This window comes from Notamacropus eugenii, chromosome 6 (genome assembly GCF_028372415.1).
Source record: "Notamacropus eugenii isolate mMacEug1 chromosome 6, mMacEug1.pri_v2, whole genome shotgun sequence".
Classification (NCBI taxonomy): Eukaryota; Metazoa; Chordata; class Mammalia; order Diprotodontia; family Macropodidae; genus Notamacropus; species Notamacropus eugenii.
In genome coordinates, this window is record NC_092877.1 from 41284304 (window position 1) to 41306347 (window position 22044).

Below are 22044 nucleotides of genomic sequence, written 5' to 3' on the forward strand. Positions count from 1 at the left end.
AAGACTCTCCCAACACTTCAGAAATTAATCTATTACTAGAATCCAAGAAAGAATTGCTTTATACTTTGTATGTATATTGTAGGTAACAAGCCAATCTTCCCTATATCCGCTCATACAAAAAAAGGAATAAAAGGCAAAGGGAAAGGGATGCAGGCTGGTTGCACTGAATGGACTTTGGGCCTATGGAAGACACTCTTACTCCTCCCAGAGTGATGTCTGCAGTCCAACTCACAGCTTGTATTGGCAACTCAGGGTCATACCAAGAGAAGATGGGTTAACTCTAAGCTCTAGGACATTGTTCTATGAAATTGGGGAATGACACTAGCGGGCAACATCTATTAAGTGTCTTATCCACATTGAAGTACTGAATAAAAATATCATTAATCATTGTGCATCTGTTATCTCGTTGGATCTTCAGGACAACTCTATCAGGTAGGTGGTACAAGAATAATTGAACCCATTTTCCAAATGAGGAAGGAGGCTCAGAAAGGTGAAAATGACTTTCCTTTGGTCACACAGCTAGGAAGGGGTCAAGGTAGGGCTTGCACCCAGGCCCTCAGACTCCAGCCCCAGTGCCCAACCCCACAATAGTAATACCATTTCCTATTAGTCACTGGGGAGCTCCAGAAAGGCAGGAGCCAGAAAGAAAAGGAGGTGATGAAATTCCTTAGCAGCTCTCAGCATGACCTGGAAGGAAAATGGGGCAGATGCCAGAGAGTTGAAGATGAGGGAGTATGAAACAGACTGAGGCTTTCAGCAAGGGCTTCCTGAGTTCTTTCTGCTTATCTGTGGGGATCATGAATGGAGATTATACACAGAATCACAGATTTGGGGTTGGAAGAGCTCTCAGAGAGCATTTGGCCAACACTTTCATTTCATGGAGGGGAAATTGGGCAACTTGCCCAAGATCACACAGGTAGACAGGTCTTCACATTAAAGAATTTGCAAGCATTTAAGACACATCCAACCTGGGAAAGTGTGCAAGACACGTACATGACACCACTGAAAAGCAATATGGGATGGAATAGAAAGACAAAGGACAGACTCTAGGGTTGTAATACTAATCCTAGTAGCTCACTTTTAAATTGAACCTTTAAATTTTACAAAGCACTCAGTGCTTGTGAACATATTTGTTCCCCACAGCATCCCTGTGAAGTAGGTAATATTATTATACTCATTTTTTTTCGGATGAGAGAATGAAGAAAAGTGATTTACCCAGGGTCATAAAGCTAGTAGTCATCTAAGATGGGGTCTTCCTGATTCTGTATCTAGTCCTCTAGACAAACAGGAGATCAGGGAAGACTGGAGTGGTCATGGAAGGCTTCATAGGATAGATGATCCTCAAGGGATGGGTGGTATTAGAGGCTCTGACATTTTTTAGTATCTCCCAAAGCTTTGTGCGATGGCCAGTTACTCTGCAATTGAGTAAAAGTTGAGTCATCATTGAATCACTAGAGGCAGGGAACCATAGAACAGGATTTGGGGGAAGCCTCACTGTATCCAACATGGTTTTAAATGAAATGAAAGATCCAAAGATTAATTCTACAAGTTTCTGCTCAGGCCTCTCATGGCTGACTTGTTCCTCCAGTTTATTCCACAATGTCCTGTTACCCTAATTCTTATCATTGATAATGACTATGATAGGTAGAAATATCTTCACCCTTGCTATTTCCTCACATACCCTCTTCTCTACATTGCTTAACCCTGCCCTGTCCTGATGCCTATATTCCCCTTCTCTCACTTCCACTGGTTCTATGGAACTAATCCTCATAATATTGGAAACCAACTTTCCTTCAGCTGTAATCTCTTCCTCATCTTCTTCTTTAACTAAAACCTGGTTTTCCTGGGGCCACCATAGCCTTCAGCACGCCTTCTTATGCTAGTTGCTCCTTCTTTTATGCCTCTCAACACATGGAGCCAGAAGATGGGGGTTGCATCCTCCTTTCATCTTCCTTGCCTTTTCAGATCTTTGGTTGCCATATTTAACAGAGAAGGAAACCAAGGCCCAGCAAGGAACAGAGACTACCTCAAGTTTGTGCCAGGGCTGGAGCTGGAACCCAGGTCTCCTGACTCTCTGATTGGGGTTATGCCTGGGAGTGGGAGATCACATATATACACAAGATTGGAGTCACTCCAGAGGAAGGGGACAACCAAGTTGCAGGCTCAATTTCAAATATCTAGAGTCAAAAGCAAACCAAGTAAATGGAGCCTTCTGACTGAGATAACTCCTTTGGGTTCGGGTCCTCGAAGCCCTGGTAATCTCTGGAAAGAAAAAGAATCTACATTTATGACAGAATTACTGGGGATACTGATACTGAGGGCTTTCTGCTTCCAGTTCTATCCCCTTCTAAAAGGTTGGAGGGGGAGGGGCTCTTCTTAGACTGTGCTCTCATCAATGATCTGTTTTTCAAAAGTGAGTCACCAATAGCAGCATCCACAACCAGATATTTAGAGGGTACAGACTACTTTACTAACCCATGGTAAGTACCACATAAAGATGGAAAATCATAGATACACAGAGTACTTACAGAATCCAGACTTGCCTAGCAAGAGGGAAATCTTACTATTGATTAGGTCAAGGATATTTAACTAGGACTATGAACTAGTCTTTAAAAAATATATGCTTTGATAACCGTATTTTAAAATAACAAATTTCCTTTGTAGTCCTGTGCATTTTATTCTTATGCATTAAAAATATTATTTTCAGAAAGGGTCCAATGGCTTCCCCAGGCTGCCAGATGGCTCCATGACACACAAAAAGTTAAGAATCCCTCTGTTGAATAATCTCTGAAGTCTTTTGTTGAAACACAATTCCATGATCAATGGGAAGGGGCTACTGGCTTCAGCAGCACTGGAGGCTGGTAGAGGGAAGATGGGGGTGACCTGATGCTGCAGAGAATAGATGAAACCCTAATCCTCGTTCCCCAATCTATGTGCATTATAAGCTACTTTTCAGAGGCTATTCATGGTGCCTCTTTGTTCTCATTCTCATTTGTTGAAGAGTAAAGTTTCTTAGACAGTCAAGAAATTGCCTTTTCCCTGTCTCTCATCCAGCTGGTCAAATGGTCTCCCTTCCTAAATATTTACCCATTTTTACCTACTGTGTCCCAATGACCAAGCCCACCCCTTTGGCCGCACATATTTCCAGGGACAAAATCATCCAAATGGATTTTATTAAAAAGCCCTTTAAGCACTAAATCTCCTATTTCAGGACACACTAGTTTGGTGTGGGAACAATGTTTGAGCTTCTTCTTTTTGATTTCTCTTGCTATGAGTTCTCCAGGGATTTGGGCTTGACTCTGTGTCCTGGAGGCTCCAGGGCAATGATGGGGAAGCTGGAGCTTGGCCAAGGGCGAGGGAGTGACCAGCTCCACAACCCACAAGGAGCCACAGGGCTAAACTCGGAGATTCCACTGGCTTCGGGGCCCAGACATTGGCTTCAGTGCCATCTCCACACATGCCATGCTCATTCCAGCCCCAGGAGTAACACGTGTTTCCTACAGGAGAGAGGAGAAACAGTAAACATGAATTTGCCCTTAGAATGCAACACAGTAAACCTCCAGGTTTTGGACTGTCTTTCCCTAGCACCCCTGGGTTAGCTCCTACTCTTTAGTACAGAAGACATTCTTGGGCTTTCCTGACCCATCCCCCCCTTATTCCTGAGATGGAAACACATCAATATTGGCCACCTTTCTCTAGTTTAGAGAAAGGCAGATGTCTATTCATTTGGCTTATAGATGAAGGTTAATCCCCTTGGTACTATGGACTATGGGATTGGGGATGGGGGAAAAGGACTGTGCTCATTCTCACTGGCAGACAAGCCAATTGGAAGGCATTATTCTGGGATAGGAAGGAGGCCTGGTGGCTCTGGGCCTAGTTCGCCACCTGGTTTGGGCAATGTGCCCAGACCCAGATAGCTATACCAGCTGACAAGCAGCAGGAGGAGGGGTGGGAGGAGGGGCAGGGCCTGGCCACAAGGCAGCAATCAGCAGGTCCCTATCCTCCTACCAAATGGTTCTCTCTCTAGAGAGATGGGAGTATTATTTGGAAGGCCAAAGCTGGGGATCCATCACAGGCTGTAAGTCAGACCCTTCATAAAGGCCCCTGGAACATCTCTGTGCTTCCTGACTTCATGTACAGGACCATGAGCCTCTCTTTCCTTGGGTCAGCCTTGCTGGATAGCTTTTGCTGGGCAACAGAAGAGCTCATCCTACTGCTCTTGATAAAAAGTAAAGTAGTCCTTCTCTAACACATGGGGCAGCGTGCTGCTCCCAGTGGCACATCGGAAAAATCTTTAGACCTGGTGACAGATTTCACTTGGTGATAGGTGAAAAGAACCAGTGAGAGGGGATAGCTTATTTGTCAAATGGAAAGCCTATTCCCCTTAAGTAAAAGAATATCAAAAGGGCCTTGACAATAAGACCGGGCTTTTGGTTCTAGTCTTATCAAAAGAATTACTACATAGACTTTATTGAATTCTGGATCCTCTCTGGACCTCAGTCTCCTCTTCTGTATGATGAAGTGGCTCAATTCAATTCAGCAGACATTTATTAAGAACCAGCTATGTGCATAACCCCATGTTTGATTCTTAGATAGGTACAAAGATGAGATAAGACAAATTCTGCTCTCACTGAGTTTATTGTCTAGCAGAGGGAGATAAGACAAAAATTGACAGTTAGAATGCACATTTGTGGTGCTGGAGTGAGTCCATTAAGACAAATATCCAATGTGGGCCAAGAAATCTTGAGCTTGGTATCATATGACCCTACAGATGACACTGAGAGTAACTATTGGGAATGTATGTAGTATACAAGAGGTGAGTAAGAAAATGTTTTGACTTCTACAGCAGTGATGATACATGTGATAGAACCTGGGAACCCCAGGATCTTAGAACAGGGAAAGCCCTTATACACATACACAGAGGGTGATAATGATGGAAGTAATAATAGCTCAAGATCCTTTGACTCATATTGAATATTTGTCTTCATGGACTCACACCAGCTCCTCTGCTGTGATCTCCATGTGTCTGTGAGTATATGAAGGGGGCAGCCTTGGAACTATTGAATCCCTACTCAATGGGAAGCCCTGCCATTGAAAATAGGACCCAGCACATAGGGAAGGATGATGAATATTCATTCTCAGGAAAGGCTTCTTTTATGGAGAAGGTGGGATTTCAAGGATTTTTTTTTGCTCTAGCAAGAAGGATGACACTAGTCCTCCTAATCAAAGGGAGAGTGACATTAGCTCACTCACCATCTGACTCTGGCGAAGTTACTTCCTCTCTCTGTCACTCATGAAGTCATGTTTATTAAGCATTTATTTTGTGCCCAGTGCTGACGTTCAGGGGACAGAAATGCCTGCACTGTGGCTGATGTGGCTATTGTGAAGATTGTAGCTACTATGGTTCACACAGTTATTATGCAGGACTGCAGAATTTTAAGGAGCTAAGTAGGTGTGCCAAAACCTGCATGTGAACAGAAATCCCCTCTACAGCCACATTCCAAAGGTAAAATCTAGTCTTCTTTTGAAGGACCTATAGGGAGAAGAAACCTCAATACCCCTCATGTCTCCCATTCTACTTTTAGACAGCTCTAATTGCTAAGAAGCCTTTTCTTATATCTAGCCAAAATCTGCTTCTCTCAACTTCAATTGGTTGCTCTCAGTTTCTCCCTAAGGAGCCAAGAATAACTAGTTTAATATTTCTTTTATATGACAGGCCTGCTAATGTTACTCATATATTGATATCATGACCATTCCCCTCCCCCAAGTTTTCTCTTCTCCAAGCTAACCATCCCTAGTTCCTTAAACCAATTCTCTTATGGCTGAATCTCCTGTCCCATCAACATTAGTGTTGTCCTCCCATGGATTCATTATAGTATGTCAATATCTTTTCTCAAAATGTGGTACACAGACCTGAATACAGTATTCCAGAAGTACTCTTAACCAGGACAGATAACAAGATTATAACTTCTTTAATCCTCCAAACAATGCAGATCAAGATAAAAAAAATTTTGGCAGCCATGTCATATATGACCAATATACAGCTTGTACTCTACCAAACACCCCAGGACTCATGTATTGCATTATTTCTTCCATCCTGTATATTTTTAACTCAATCAACAAACTCTATTTACCTACTATGTGCCCAGCTATGAATTCAAATGAAGACTTTCATTTATTCCCATTAATTTTTGTTTTATGTCATTGGACCATAGTTCAAGCCTATCTGGATATATTTAGACTCCAATCTTACTGTCCAAAGGAGTAGCTATTGTCTCTGCTTTAGGACATCTTCAAATATGATAAGCATGCCACCTAAATCTTCATGGAAGTCATCCATATAAATGTCCAGCAGAATGGCACCATGGACAGATCCTCAAAGCAATCACTAAGGATATTCCTCCAAATTTATATCACTACTCTACGTATATAATCAACTAGTTTAGACTCTTAACTAGCTGTACTTTCATCCAGTCAAGAGCTCTTCTTATCCACAAGGATAATGAGAGAGAATCTTTCAAATAATATACTCAAGTTGAGGCACATTTTCAGCATGTCATTCCTCTTATCTAACTGTCTAATAAACTCAGTAATAAAGGAAAATGAGATTAGTTTGTCATGACTTGTTTTTATTCTTCTTTTGTTTTGAGATTGAGCCAAATATTTACTCCAGACAGAAGGTACAGTGGTCACTCAAGATCAAAACAGAAACTTTAGCCTGCTCCATTTTTTTTTGTCCCTCCTTAGGTAGCCTAGTGGCCCTTCATTCCCAGGTGCTAACCATATTGGTGCCAGACTTAGTGTACAGACAAAAATCACCATTAGCCTTACTACTGTAGAAATCAGAACTCCCAAGCTTAAATGATTTACCAGCCTCAGTCTTCCCTACAGCAGGAACTACAGGTATATACCACTATACACTGTTCATGACTTGTTCTTGAGGAGCATATATCACCTCTTAGAGATCACCATGTTTTTTTCTCCCCAAGTATTTCAATCCATTGCCTTTCATAACACATTATTGAAATCCCAGTAAAATTTGCTATAGTCTTCTTCCCTGGACAGTATTTTCAATCAATCAGTCAACAAGCACATACTCATTTGTCATTATATTCCTGTCTTTGGTGATGTGATGCCCTTCTAACTATCCACAGTTTTCCAAAGATCTCTGACAGTGCTTCAGGAGTCATATTCTCGAGTTCTTTCAGGACATTTGGACAGAGTTTGTCTGGGGCTGAGGATTTAAATTCATTGAGATTGGTTAAGATACAATGGTCTCAAATCATCTCCTCACTAGATTCAGGTTTCAATTACTTGTTAAATCTATTTGTTTCATATTTCCATATCTGAAAATAATTCTCCTTGGTAGAAAAAAAAGCAGCCAAAAGAGAAACTAAGTAGACCTACCTTCTTTCTGTCATGCTTGACTATCATTATATCAACTCCAAGCAATATAGGTGATCTTTTGAGACCCATCCCAATTCCGAGGGTCCTTGAACCTGTGATGTCCTCTTCTTATCTTTCTTGAACTAAAGGTAGTGTAATCACTTCATCCTCAAGATTTCCATCATTTGGGGTGGAGCCAAGATGGTGGAGTAGAAAGATACACATGCACTAGCTCTTACCCCACGGCCCATAAAATACCTCTGAAGAAAGACTCTCAACAAATTCTAGAGTAGCAGAAGCCACAGAACAATGGAGTGGAGAAGATTTCCACCCCAGGGTGACCTGAAAGGCTGACAGGAAAGGTCTGTTGCACCAGACACGGAGCAGAGCCCAGCCCAGCCTTGGCCAAGTGGCATGGTGCCAGGAAGAGGATCAGAGCAGTCCTCAGGGGTGGAATCCCCAGTGATAGTAGCAGCAGTTTGCAGATCCCTCAACTCACAGGTGCCAAAGGTCAGTGAGAGGGTTTTTTCAGCTGAGCAAAAAGGGAGTGGGGTCTTCCCATAGCTCTGGACTCAGGAGGTGGCAGTAGAGGCTGCATCTGGTGGGCAGCCTGCATCCATTGTTGGATCGTAAAGCCCTAGGGGGATCTGAGCAGTTGATCTGTATCTCAGCCCTGTGTGGCAACCCTGCTCCCACCTAATGCTCCTGGAGGAATTGAGCAGCTGATCTTTATCTCACACTGAATGGCGGCCCTACCCCCATCGAAAACCCCTAGGGGAATCAAGCAGCTTATCTGAATCTCAGCCCCCAGTGCTGGCTTGGTGGAACTGGAGGCCAGTTGGCTGTGGAGAAGAAACTCTATTACTCACAGATGCTGGGCACAAAAGTTTCTGGTTGCTCCCAGACCAATGTACACGCTTGACTGTGCCCTCTTGGAGGAACTGAGATCTTACAGATCCCCAGAGTATACCCTATTCTTGACAAAGGACCCAAAAATCAAGCAATTGGTTGGGAAAATGCCCAAAAAAGGGGGGAAAATAAGACCATAGAAGGTTACTTTCTTGGTGAACAAGTATTTTCTTCCATCCTTTGGGATGAGGAAGAACAATATTTACCATCAGGAGAACACAAAATTCAAGGCTTTTGCATCCAAAACCTTCAACATAAATATGCAATGGTCCCAGGCCATGGAAGAGCTCAAAAAGGAGTTTGAAAATCAGGTAAGAGAGGTGGAGGAAAAATTGGGAAGAGAAATGAAAGCGATGCAAGAAAATCATAAAAAGCAAGTCAACAGCTTGTAAAAGGAGACCCAAAAAAAGTGATGAAGAAAATAATACCTTTAAAAATAGGATAACTCAATTGGCAAAAGAGGTTCAAAAAGCCAATGAGGAGAACAATGCTTTAAAAAGCAGAATTAGTCAAATGGAAAAGGAGGTTCAAAAGCTCACTGAAGAACTAGTTCTTTAAAAATTAGGATGGAACAAATGGAGGTTAATGACTTTATGAGAAACCAAGAAATCACAAAACAAAACTGAATTTTTTTTCATTCATTCATTTATTCATTTCATTTTAAAGAATGAAAAATGGAAGATAATGTGAAATATCTCATTGGAAAAACAACTGACCTGCAAAATAGATCCAGGAGAGACAATTTAAAAATTATGGGACAATCTGAAAGCCATGACCAAAAAAGGATCCTAGACATCATCTTTCATGAAATTATCAATAAAAAATGCCTTGATATTCTAGAACCAGGGGGCAAAATAAATATTGAAAGAATCCACCTATCACCTCCTGATAGAGACCCCAAAAAAGAAACTCCTAGGAACATTGTAGCCAAATTCCAGAGTTCCCAGGTCAAGGAGAAAATATTGCAAGCAGCTAGAAAGAAACAATTCAAGTATTGTGGAAATACTATCAGGATAACACAATATCTAGCAGCTTCTACATTAAGGGATCAAAGGGTGTGGAATAGGATATTCCAGAAGTCAAAGGAACTAGGACTAAAACCAAGAATTACCTATCCAGCAAAACTGAGTATAATACTTCAGGGGAAAAATTGGTCTTTCAATGCAATAGAGGACTTTCAAGCATTCTTGATGAAAAGACCAGAGCTGGAAAGAAAATTTGACTTTCAAACACAAGAATCAAGAGAAACATGAAAAGGTAAACAGGAAAGAGAAGTCATAAGGGATTCACTAAAGTTGAATTGTTTACACCCCTACATGAAAAGACAATACTTGTAACTTTTGAAACTTTTTTCAGTATCTGGGTAGTTGGTGGGATTACACACACACACACACACACACACACACACACACACACACACACAAACACACACACACACATAAACACACACACATAGAGAGAGAGAGACAGAGATCACAGAGTGAGTGGAATAGGATGGGATCATATCTAAAAAAATGAAATTGAGGAGTGAGAGAGGAATATATTGGGAGGAGAAAGGGAGAAATGGAATGGGGCAAATTATCTCTCATAAAAGAGGCAAGAAAAAGACTTTTCAATGGAGGGGAAAAGGGAGGAGGTGGTAGAGAAAACATGAAGCTTACTCTCACATTTGACTCAAGGAAGGAATAAAATACACATACATTTTTGTATGAAAACCTATCTTACAATACAGGAAAGTGGGGGAGAAGGGGATAAGCAGGTTGGGGGGATGATGGAAGGGAGAGCAACGGGAGGAGGGAGCAATAAGAAGCCAACATTCTTGGGAAGGGACAAGGTCAAAAGAGAGAATAGAAGAAATGTGGGGCAGGATAGGATGGAGGGAAATATAGTTAATCTTACACAATATGACTATTATGACAGTCATTTGCAAAACTACACATATGTGGCCTATATTGAATTGCTTGCCTTCCCGATGGGGATGGGTGAGAAGGGAGGAAGAAAGAGAAGTTTGAACACAAAGTTTTAGGAACAACTGCTGAGTATTGTTCTTGCATAGAACTGGGAAATAAGAAATATAGGTAATGGGGTATAGAAATTTGTCTTGCCCTACAGGACAAAAGAAAAGATGGGGATAAGGGAAGGATGTTAGAAGGGAGGGCAGATTGGTGATAGGAGTAATTGGAGTGCTCAATGTTTTGGAGTGGGGGGAGGGGAGAGATGGGGAGAAAATTTGGAACTCAAAATTTTGTGGAAATGAATGTTGAAAACTTAAAATAAATAAATAAATTTTAAAAAATAAAAAAAATTCCCATCATTTTTACTTTAACAACTATCTCCTTGTTGCTCAAAGCCAGGTTAAGAATAAATTCTTCTTATCCTTTTGAAGCATAAAATTATCAGCAAGGCAAATTAAGAACTTCTCAGTTGCTCTGCTTTTATCAGAAAAAGTCCTCCAATAGTATTAATAGCAGAATTCCACATCACTAATATAGCAGGTCTCCATATCAATTTTGTGCTCTCCTTGCAGAACTCATCATCTAGTTCTGCCTCCTAGCCTGGTGGTTTATAGTATAATACTACCATGATATTGCCTGTTTCTCCCTTATCTAGTTTTTACCTAAGTGTTCTGAGACACACTTCCCTTGTCTGGCACTCAGACTTATATCTAGGCATATATTGTCTGCATACACAGTGCAATGAGCCTCTCTTTCCCCTAACGTGTTCTTTGCTGTATTTTAGTCATGAGTCACATGACTACCAAGTTTTCATGATGCCAACAAGGCAGTGCTTATCCCTTTGCTTTTGGGTAATTCATGTTGCTTATTACTCATGCTCTATATACTTTATATATCTGAAGCTATGCATACTACTGTTGTCCTTCTTAATACTCTCTCCTGTAAATTAATAGGTATCTCCACTGATATTCTTTATTTCTGTGTCTTACCTGTGGTATCTGACTTAGCAATTGCCTTTGACCATTGTTCTCCCTTTCTTTCCATTTTCATTTTCAAGCCCTCTTATTCAGACCTGGAAGTTTCTAGGCAACTATATATTTCCCTGGATCTCAAAGGCACTTCATCCCTAAGAGCCCACCATTCTTGTATCTTAAATCTGATTCTTTGATACCACCTTCTTAATCCCTCCTGAAATCCCTCTTTGTCTTCTGAAGTCCTTACCTTCAACTGGCAGCAGGGAAGAAAACACCACCTGTGCCTTTAGGTCTTATATAATCCCTAGAGTTGCTTTCTAGGTTCCTTCTGGTTGCATCATTTGTCCTTATCTATGTTGCCAGGAATAGATCCTGGTTATAAAGCTAATGAAATTCTTCAATATATTCTTGATACACAAAGCAGGAATACAGAAATGTCATTGCGACAAGCTCCCTGTATATATATATATATATATATATATATATATATATATATATATATATATATATATATATATATATATATATATATATATATATATATATATATATATATATATATATATATATATATGATGTATGTATCCCTTTAGAATAGAATGTGATATCCAGAGAAATTTCCTTTATATAAAAATTTTAGGAACATTCCAATTGTATGACACCACTTACTTGGGGCTGAGGGGGGCTAACAAATTAGAATCAAAGTTGAATAGAGGAGGGGGAAAGTAAGGGAGGAGACAGAGAAAGGGACAGACCAAGGGAAATGTTGCTACTGGATAGAATGAGAGGTAAGTAAAAGTAGGGTGCTATGGTAAGAGGACCATGACATCTCAGGATACCAAGAGAAATCCAGAGGCTTAAGGGATGAGTATGTATAATCTTACAGTACCTCTCTAGAGCCCTAAGAGGTAGGTATTTCTGTAGTGCCTCTATAGAGTCCTGTTCTCTCTTGTACCAAAGCTACTTTGCTAATTCGGAGAGGGCTGGTATGACTTTTATCATTCCCCTAAGGTGCTAGAGGTAGGGTAATCTAATTAGAAGAGTGAGCCTGGAAGGTCATGGAATGTGTACAGAGAACTGACATTCATAGAGGTTGTTCAGGGCGTGCTCATACTCCTGAGGTTGGCATTTCCATTTTCCTTTCCTCAGGAAAACTTAACTTCTTCCAGGGTAAGAGAAAGGCCCAATGGTAACGATAATCCTAGGTAAGACCATGCCCTATGGTGCCCAGTTTCTGTCCTTACTTTTTCCAGAGCCACTGAACACTTCCAAGGCCATGTGAGTGAGGGTGAGTGGAATAGGATGGGAATCACATCTAAAAAAGTGAAATTGAGGGGTGAGAGAGGAATATATTGGGAGGAGAAAGGAAGAAATGGAATGGGGCAAATTATCTCTCATAAAAGAGGCAAGAAAAAGACTTTTCAATGGAGGGAAAAAGGGGGGAAGCGAGAGAGAAAACATGAAGCTTACTCTCACATTTGACTCAAGGAAGGAATAAAATACACATAGAACCATGGTCCTCTCACCATAGAACCCTCTCAAAGAAGAGATGCTTTAGAAAACTTGACCTTACAGTAGAATTTATTTACTTCCCAAGGTTTCACATTGGCCATACATGCTCTAGAAGGTTTGTCCAACATGTTAAGAAATCGGTGCCTATGGGGAGAATTTATGCTTTATCTGATTGGTAAGTGAGCAGAATTCCAAAAGGAAGTTAATTTCTGGGCTAGGGATGCCACATGTGAAGAGACCACCAGGTTGAGCTTCTAATAATATGGTCAGTTTTAGAAAGTCCAATAGAAAGTAAATTTTATCCCTATTCTTGGAAACTAACAAGACATTTCAAAATTTGTTTGTTCTTTAAGTGTGAGAAATGGAAGCAAATCTTTGTACATAGAAGGCTCTCAATAAATGTTCATAATGATAGACTGTCTCAATGAGATGGGAGAGAGAGAGATGGAGAGAAGAATGGAAGAGATGGACATGGAGAGAATGTCTCTCTTCAAATTTTTTATGACCTTTGTGGTCAAGACATAAATACAATAAAAGAACTTTGGGGAGATAAGTTATAGAAACACAGATAAAGGAAGAGATGGAAAATAGTATCTGCATGGTCAGTATTTTTCACATCTCTCAATTTCAGGGGTGGTGGAGGAGCTGTAGCTATCCTAAAGAAGACCACAAAAATTGCTGAGGGGAAGTAAGTGGTATGTTTCTAAGGAAAGGTTCTGTTAGCTTGGAGGACAGAAGACTTGGAGATATGATCATTGCCTTCAGTAACTTCAAGGGTGATAATGTGGAGATTAGAATTGTTCTTCTTAGCCCTAGAAGGTGGAAGTAGGAAAAATGGGTGGAAATCTCAGGGAAGTAACTCCATGGAAGAAAGAATATTCTAAAAATCAGAGTGGTCCAGCCATGGAACAGAGTGATTTGGGAAATACCGAGTGTTCCATCACTGGAAATATTTAGGAAAAAGTCACATGTTGCAGTCAGAAATATGAGAATTCATCTTCCCAGGAAGGACTGGACCACATCACCTGTTTAGACTCTTCCAGTTGTAATATTCTATAGTCCTGTGATTACTAATAACCATATGGTGGGAATCCTCAGGGAAGGAGAGAACTAATCTCCCATATAAATTGTAATCCATTTGGGGTTTAGGCTTTCTCCAAATTGGATGTTAAGATTCACAGAACACCAAATTTGTAAATATGCCTAAAGAGCATCCAATTCAAGTCTTTCCCCCCTTCTCCACCCCTAAGGGGCAGTTCGGTGACATCATAGTGAAAAGAGCATGAGGCCTGGAGTTAGGAAGACATCTTTCTGAGTTCAAATCCAGCCTCAGATACTTACTAGCTGTGACCCTAGACAAGTCACTTCACCTTTTTTGCTTCAGTTGCTTATTTGTCAAATGGGTTAGAGAAGAAAATGGCAAACTACTCCAGTATCTTTGCAAAGACCCAAATGGGGTCATGAAGTATCAGACAAAACTGAAGAAAAATTTTACAGTGGAAGAAAATGAATCTCAAAGAGAATATGTTTGACCAAGGTTAAATAGTATACTAGAGTCAGAGTCCAGACTGGAACTCAGATCTCCTGACTCCCAGGCCAGTGGTCTTTCCTCCTGAAAAGAATGAAGCTTTCTGCTTCTGGAAGCATAGGCCTCTTTTTTATATGATCACATGGGGCAAATGAAATGGAATCCACAAGGAATTTATAGTGAGCAGCTTGAAGTAGGCAATATGGAGGTCCTGACCTAATGTTGCTCATCCTTCTTCTAGAAGACAACCAAAGACATCTCAGAGTGATGTCTTGACTTGCACATGAAATGGATTTAAGTGAAGTAGATCTGAGTAAAGTCATCAGCATCAGCATCACTCTCTTGTTCAGTATCATTCAAATCCAGTTGCTGGGGATAATGCCATGAACAGAACTGAGTCGTCAGGCTGCTGCCTGAGACATAAGTCCACTTGGGAGCACCATAATGGGCTGTTCAGAATAGAGATCTCTTAAAGATACTGCCTCTGATAATCCAACTCCCTCATGTTACAGACAAATGATCTGGGCCCTAGGGAGGTTAAGTGATGATCTTATTTATGTAATTAACTAGAACTGCTTACAAAGAAAAAGTTTGTGGGTAGAGCTTGACTAACTCAATCTTTAGTCCAATGGATGGTTACTATTTCTGACTCAGTAGAGTCTGAACTAACATTGTTCTTCTTCGGTCCTTAATTCTGTGTCTATAACCTTAAGTGAGATACATAGTATGTCTTTGGGAGGACTTGACTCCCTTGGGAGATTGGTTCAGCCCACTGAAGCTCAAAACTCCTGAGCTCAAGAGATCCACGAGCTTCAGCCTCTCAGCAGCAAGGATTATAGATGTGTAGCACCAGGACTGGCTTAAAGATACTTAACAGGCCCAGCCATTATGCACCTAGGACTGCCGTGGATTTCTTGGAAGTTGGTTCAAGAGGGATGGGAGGTTTTTTAACAAAATTCTAATATTGTATTCACAATTGATTCATTAGGAGGGGAAGAAAGGAGGGTAAGAGCCTAGAAATATCAATGTGGCTGCATAGGGAGCTCCTTGCTAAAATCAGCATTAAAAAGGATAGGCACAGAAATGAAAGAGCAGCTAAGTACAAAATATGTAGGGAAATGGTCTAACAATGAGAGCTATATGTAGCTGGAATGGGTTAGTTTGACAGATAGTGAGTGTTCTGTTACTAGAGGTCTTTGAGTGAGGCATAGATGGGAGGTTATAGAGAAAATTCTATGAGAAGGATTAGAATAGATTCCCTCTAAGGTTCTTCTAAATCAAAGTTTGTGATTGATTCTGTGATCTCTCATTCTTCTATCTGCTCACCTATGACACTGTGGTACCAGTGCATGTGCCCATGGTCCCTCCCTCCAAGCTGGTTAGGGTGCCTCTCCACACAATTTCAGATAAATCCCCTCTGGGTTCTCTTGAGTATCTCCAGTGACACTCAAGTGCCAAGAGAATCAACTTTGTTATGTTTTGTTTAGACTTTGCTGATAGTACATATATGTGAGTTTTGCATCCCCATATCATAGTGGGCACCTCCAGCTCACAAGCCTCAGATGTTCTCTCCATGGGTTCATGAACTAAACAATAAAGAACTCATTCACCAAAACTCCCGTACAGAGTTCAGGATAAATCTGAGACTTGATTCTTTGGTTCGCTCCAAATGGGAAACACTTATGAAAAAGGATATTGGGCCAAGAAGAGGTAGGATTAGGCAAGTTACCTCTCTGAGTTCTCTGTTTCCATCTATAGGCATTCTCACCTCTGACTTTCTAAGATCTATTAAAAATCCTCATGAGACTCCACTGAGAACTTTTTTTTTTTACCCAAGTAAAACAGTAGAGAGTTCTTCTGACTAGTGTTCAGACAGGGATAATCCTGATATGTGAAAAACAAGTGAACTGGACAGAGATATCCAATAGGCTAAAAGACGCTGATAGGAGAATCTTCCCAGGCCAGTCTGCATAATTGGCACTGGCTGAACATGAAATTCCAAGCTGTCTTAGTCTCGTGATTTTGTGTCCCTGTATAACTGATGAGAGAGAGATAGAGACAGAGAAACAGGGTGAGAGAGAGAGAGAGAGAGAGAGAGAGAGAGAGAGAGAGAGAGAGACAGAGACAGAGACAGAGACAGAGACAGAGACAGAGACAGAGAGAGAAACAGAGACAGGGAGACAGCAATCATAGATATTACAAGTTCTTCTGGTAGGGTGATTGCAATCCTATGCTGGGGAAAGGAACAATGACTTGGATTTGGAAAGCATCCAGATCCTGGGAGCAGCAGCATCCCGCAATGCTGGCTCACACCCACAGTCTGATATGCTGCGAGCATTTCGAATAAAGGTACATATTTGCCTTCCCAAGGAAAATCATTGCCAGTCAGATAACTAAGGAGAAGTACAAAGAAACAGCATGATTGGGTAGGAATGAAAGCAGAAAAGTGATAGCCAGGGCAGAGATGCTAGAAATACAAGAGACACCAGAAGAATAATTTTTAAAAACACACCATCATCTTCGATCATATGAGATGAAAGATGAAACCCAAAGCAGATGCTGTCCTTTCTGCCAAGAGGAGGAGGAGGGGAAGGAAAAGGGGGACTCTGTCAAAAGAGGAACATGAAGGCTTGTGTTGTATTTGTTTTAATAAAGTCTTTACAAAATAATAATAATAATACTAATTATAGTAACATTTACATAGTGTCAGACACTATGTTAAACACTTTATGACTATTAAATTATAATTAAATTATCATTTAATCATCACAACAACCCTGGGAGGTGGGTCCTATTAATGTCTCCATTTTACAGATGAGGAAACTGAAGCAAATGGAGGTTAAGTGAGTTTCCCAAGGTCATACCGCTATCAAATGTCTGAGACTGAATTTGAACACAGGTCTTCCTGACTCCAAACCTGGTGCTCTATCCACTGGCCTACCTAGCTGCCAAAGGAGTCCAAATATGATCCAACTATTAGGATAAGTTATACTTGGGCTGCCATAGTGGAAAGCCACATCAGAGCAAGAAAAGAAATGGGTGAAAATAGATGTGAGTCAATGACTTGATGTAGCAACCAACAAAAGTTAACATGACCTGGGGGTTGGGGGGCAGCAATGTAGGGATAGTAATCCAGACCAAGGGAAGCAACAGTCCTGCTGCCCTCAGTCAGGGCCAGACTGTAGGTGAAGTGTCATATTCAGCCCTAGGTGCCATCTCATAAGGAGGATGTTGGAAACGTAGGACCTGTCCACAAGCCACTCAGACAACACAGGTGAGAGCAGGGCCAGATCTGGGACTAGGGGTGAGGGATCACTAGATCATAAATCTAGAGAGGAAAGAGACCTCGGAGGCAGAGGCTATTTAGTCCAACTCTTTCATTTTATAGAGGAAGAAATGGAGAACTAGGAAGTTAAATGACTTGCTCAAGGTCACATAGGCAGCATGGGAAAAATTGAACCCAGGGCTTCAACAGCCTGACTCTTTCCACTTTACCAGAGGGTATATATACCCAGGTCTGATTGGGGCTGGCTTTGTAGTTCAGTTGTTTTTCAGTCGTGTCCAATGCTTTGTGACCCCATTTGAGGTTTTGGTTTGTTTTTGGTTTGTTTTTTGACAGATACTGAATTGACCTGTCCTTTCTTTCTCCAGTTCATTTTTACAGATGAGGAATTGAAGCAAACAGGGTTAAATGACTTACCCAGAGTCACACAGGTAGTAAGCTGAGGCCAGATTTGAACTCAGGAAGATGAGTCTTCCTGACTCTATGTCTACCACTCTATGCACTGTACCACATAACTGTCCTTTGAGGCCGGCAGACAGACATTAAATCAACAGGAAGGCTAAAGTTTCTCTCTTGCTGTTACCACTCACTGACTAGGGGGGAGTTGAAGTGCCCCACCCTCCCCATTGCTTTTCCCTCTAGATTCCTCATGTGAGTAAAAACTACCACCTCTGAGCTTGTGCCTCTCTGACACATCCTCACTGGTCCCCATGAGGCCATGCTCTATTTCTATATCAGAAATATAACTGCCCAAAGATAGATTTCTTCTCTCAACTTGAGTCCAGTCTGCTTGTAGGTCACCCCCTTTTGGACCGAGGGACAGGGAGGCAGAAACAATACAAAATGTTGTCTCAGTAGCATCTTCTTTCCCCCCTCCCCTCCTGCCTTGGTTTGAGAGCTGACTCTTATAATATAAAGCTCTTCCCGGGGAAAAGGGAATATTTTGATGATGGTTCTGAAAGGACAATTGGGAGAAGACCTTTTTTATGTTGCTAGGGGAGGAGAGTAATTGGTTTATTAGTCACAAGAATACACTGTAGGGTCAATGACTGCCCTCATGAAAATGAAAGAAAAACTGGAAAGTAAGGTCAGAGGGAGAGAAAACTGAGTCTGCTACATGAGAAGAACCCCATTTGTGTGGGAAGATTAAAGCAGAGAGCATCCACAGGCTTTTCCTTGGAAAGTCCCCCAGGAATGAGATTGGATTAGTTTCTATTAACCTCCATGTGAGTGGTGAGTGAAGCCCAGAGGGATCGCTTGTCCATAGTAAGCAAATTCAGGCTGCCACAGGCAATAATGAGTGGGGGTTCCCTTCTCCTTTGTTTGAAGACAGAATCCCAGGTCTGCTATTTACCAGCTCAGCAAACAAGTCTCTTCTCCTCAGTTTCTTCATCAGTAAAATGATGGGGTTGGATTAAATGACCTCTAGACTCCTTTACTAAGATCTCAAGTCATTTAAACTAAGACTCTTTCCATCTTAGTGTACTTTTAAGACCCCAACATCCCATAAAAATTCCCAGGAGGCTACTTACTACCTGTGTGACCCTGATTAAGTGACTGAACTTCTCTGGGCCTCAGTTTCCTCACCTGTAAAATGAAGGAAGAGGGAAGGGTTAGACTGGATGCCCTTGGAAGTAAGTCCCTCCAGTTCTAGAGGTATGATCCCATAATTCCATAGCTCTATATCTATGGTTTTCCTGTGCCTAAGAGATTCACAGAATCAAGGAATCCTAGAAGCTACTCATGTCAACCTCCCACCTGGCACAGAAGTTCTTTTGATAATAATAGCTAATAATAATACCTAGCATTTATAAAGGACTTTAAGGTTTTCAAAGTGTTTTACAGAAAAAAAGTGCTTCATTTTGTCCTTACAACAACACTAAGGAAGTAGATGTCATTATTATATCCACTTTACAGATGAGGAAACTGAGGTAGGTAAAAGTTAAGAGACTTGCTTAGAGTCACATAGCTAGTAAGTATCTGAGGCTGGATTTGAACTCAAGAACATAGAGTTATGACGCTTTAACTTAAACAATTCCATTTATAGAGAACTCATGGCTTGACAGTGAAACCCATTTCAATATTAGACAGTACTATTATAAAGTCCTTCTCTTTTTATAGTCAAACCTGTCTCCCTGTAACCCTCGCCCATTGCTCCTATTTCTACCCTCTGAATCCAAAAAGAAGTCTAATCCCCCTTCCACAATGCAGTCCTTAGACATTTAATGACAGTCATTACATCCTTCCAAGTCTTCTCATTTCCAGATGAAGCATGCTTAGTTCCTTCAGCCTTTTCTGAAATGGCATTGGACTTGTACCCTTCAAAATCCTGCTCATTCTCTACTTTTTCCATGTCCTTCCTAAAGTTGCAGTACTTGGAACTGGACTGTGGTACCTAGAACTTCCATGTTGTGATTCCTAGAATGGAACAGAATACTTGAGGTAGGGTTGGTACAGGGAAGAAATGAGAAGGACAATAAACTCTTCTGGTCTGGACACATTACTGGGGTTTGAGATGACATTAGATATTTTGGCTACTGTCCCACATATGAGTTTGCAGTTTACAAATGCCCTCCCCAGTTTGTTTGCATGAGCCCTGCTCTCTAGTCATGTCTGACCCAATATATACTCAGTAAATTACTTTTTGAACCAAAGTAGAGAACTTGATATTTAAGAAGTCATGCTTGTAATTCCTTTCTTTCCAACTGTGGCTATGGAAGAATGACATTGTTGGGCCTAAAATACTCTCAGTAATAAAATCTCAACTGTTATCTCAACATAGAGGCCTGCTAGTGCCTACTTAGGGCAGAAATGATGACCTCCTAAACTTGAAGGAAATTCTTCATCCTCAGAAAAGCACTTCTCAGCCTTGTTCTCCCAGGAAGTGGCAGTGACCAAAGAGTAACTCCCTCAGAGTGGATGAGTCTTTTGGTGAAATGAGACCAGGGAGTGGGGGTGGGGGAGAGGAGATAAGTAGAGAAATCATGGAGCTTTTTATGGATAGTAAATGTCGGGGCAATGACCTATTGGTATCCAGTAGATTTCTCCAAATGAGGGTCCCTGTTGCCCATTTGACTCCTTCTCCCTCCCTTTCTTTCTGGTACAAAGAGGAAAGCTCTCAAGAGCTCTTAGATAAGCTTCAGTGCTGCCCACAGTGGCCAAAGACATTTTGACATTTTGGTACTTCTATGACATGGAAATAGTCCAGGTCCCTGAGGACAAAGAACAGAGAACTTGGAACTGATAACTGGGAACAGATGAGAATAAAATGTCACACAAAGTACAGAATTTCTAACTTGCAACCAAAAAGTTTTTCCAGGCTACTGCCAGTTACTTGGCCAAACTCAGACTACCATTTTATTCATTACCTCAGACTCCAAGGTTGGCTGAAGAACCTTAGAATGAATAACTCATCAATATAGAAAGGACAACAAATCACTCCCAAGTTCCTCCAACTGTAACTCCAGAGACATACAAAGTCCTATGTAGGAAATAGTATTTTTACTAGGGACTTGGAAGACTTACTGTGATTCCCATGTTGCCAGGGATGAGGCATGGAAGGGACCATGAACAGTCATTTTGTTCCCATTTCTGAGATGGTGAAGTTGGTATCCAACATATAAACCAAGGAATGCCATTGAATACCACTCCTGCAGTAGCAGTGGCATATGATGGCAACATCTTTGAACCAGGAGGCAAGAAACTTGGGTTTAGTCACAGATGCTACCTGAGGACCATGCTGGAGAAATGAGTACTTTAGGGAATTGGGGGAAGGGATGTTATGGATTATAAAGAATAAGAACCCATATCCTTGACAACATCACTTTTCCCTAAATAGGTAAGAGATATGGAAAGGCTTTTGTAAACTATTAAGTGCCCTCCAAAGATATGAGATTATTAGAATTAGTATAATAAAACACCCCCTACTTGTCCAAGAGATACTCTAGGGTACCATGAGACAAAGGAGTTCCTTACATGGATGAAATTGGAAATCCTAACTCTATGGAGCCTAGAGGGGAAAGCATTTGTAGTGGCATAGGCCAGCTTTCATTCTGGTCCTTGCTATCACCTCTACCCATGTGTTGAATTCTATGTGGGCCCAGAAATGAGTCTGTTGTTGCTGCTGCTGTGGGTACATTTTTGTAGTCACCTGCAGCGTGAGGGTGAGATGTGCCGCAGCTCAGCTTTGGCTAACTATTCTTAGGTTTGGGAATTGGAGACGACAGAATTAGAAATTACTAGGTGCAAATATGTTAGCCTGGTTTTTTTTATAGTTGTTTTTTTTCTTTACAAACAACAAGAGATCCACCCCCCTGGACTGACTTTCTTCCTGAATTCTGCATTCTCTGCAGGAGTTGTGGTCTCAACGGGCTTATTAACTACAGAGAATAATTTTCTGTAACCACAGGAGACAGCAAATATCATTGCCCCTAGCTTCCCATCAGCAGACTCACCAGACTCTTTGGGGAGGGGGAGAGGTTGTATCATGGAGGGTCA

The 22044-nt window shown here is 41.2% G+C and overlaps 1 protein-coding gene across 1 annotated transcript in view; it reads right to left on the minus strand.

Annotated features, from left to right (window-relative positions):
* Window positions 1–3156: 3156 nt before the first annotated feature.
* Window positions 3157–22044, minus strand: part of SERGEF (secretion regulating guanine nucleotide exchange factor) — a 248069-nt gene continuing 229181 nt past the window's right edge. The window contains exon 12 of the mRNA XM_072621407.1: window positions 3157–3497. Coding sequence (XP_072477508.1) covers window positions 3396–3497 — 102 coding nt within the window. The 3' untranslated portion in view covers window positions 3157–3395. The remainder of the gene's footprint in view (window positions 3498–22044) is intronic.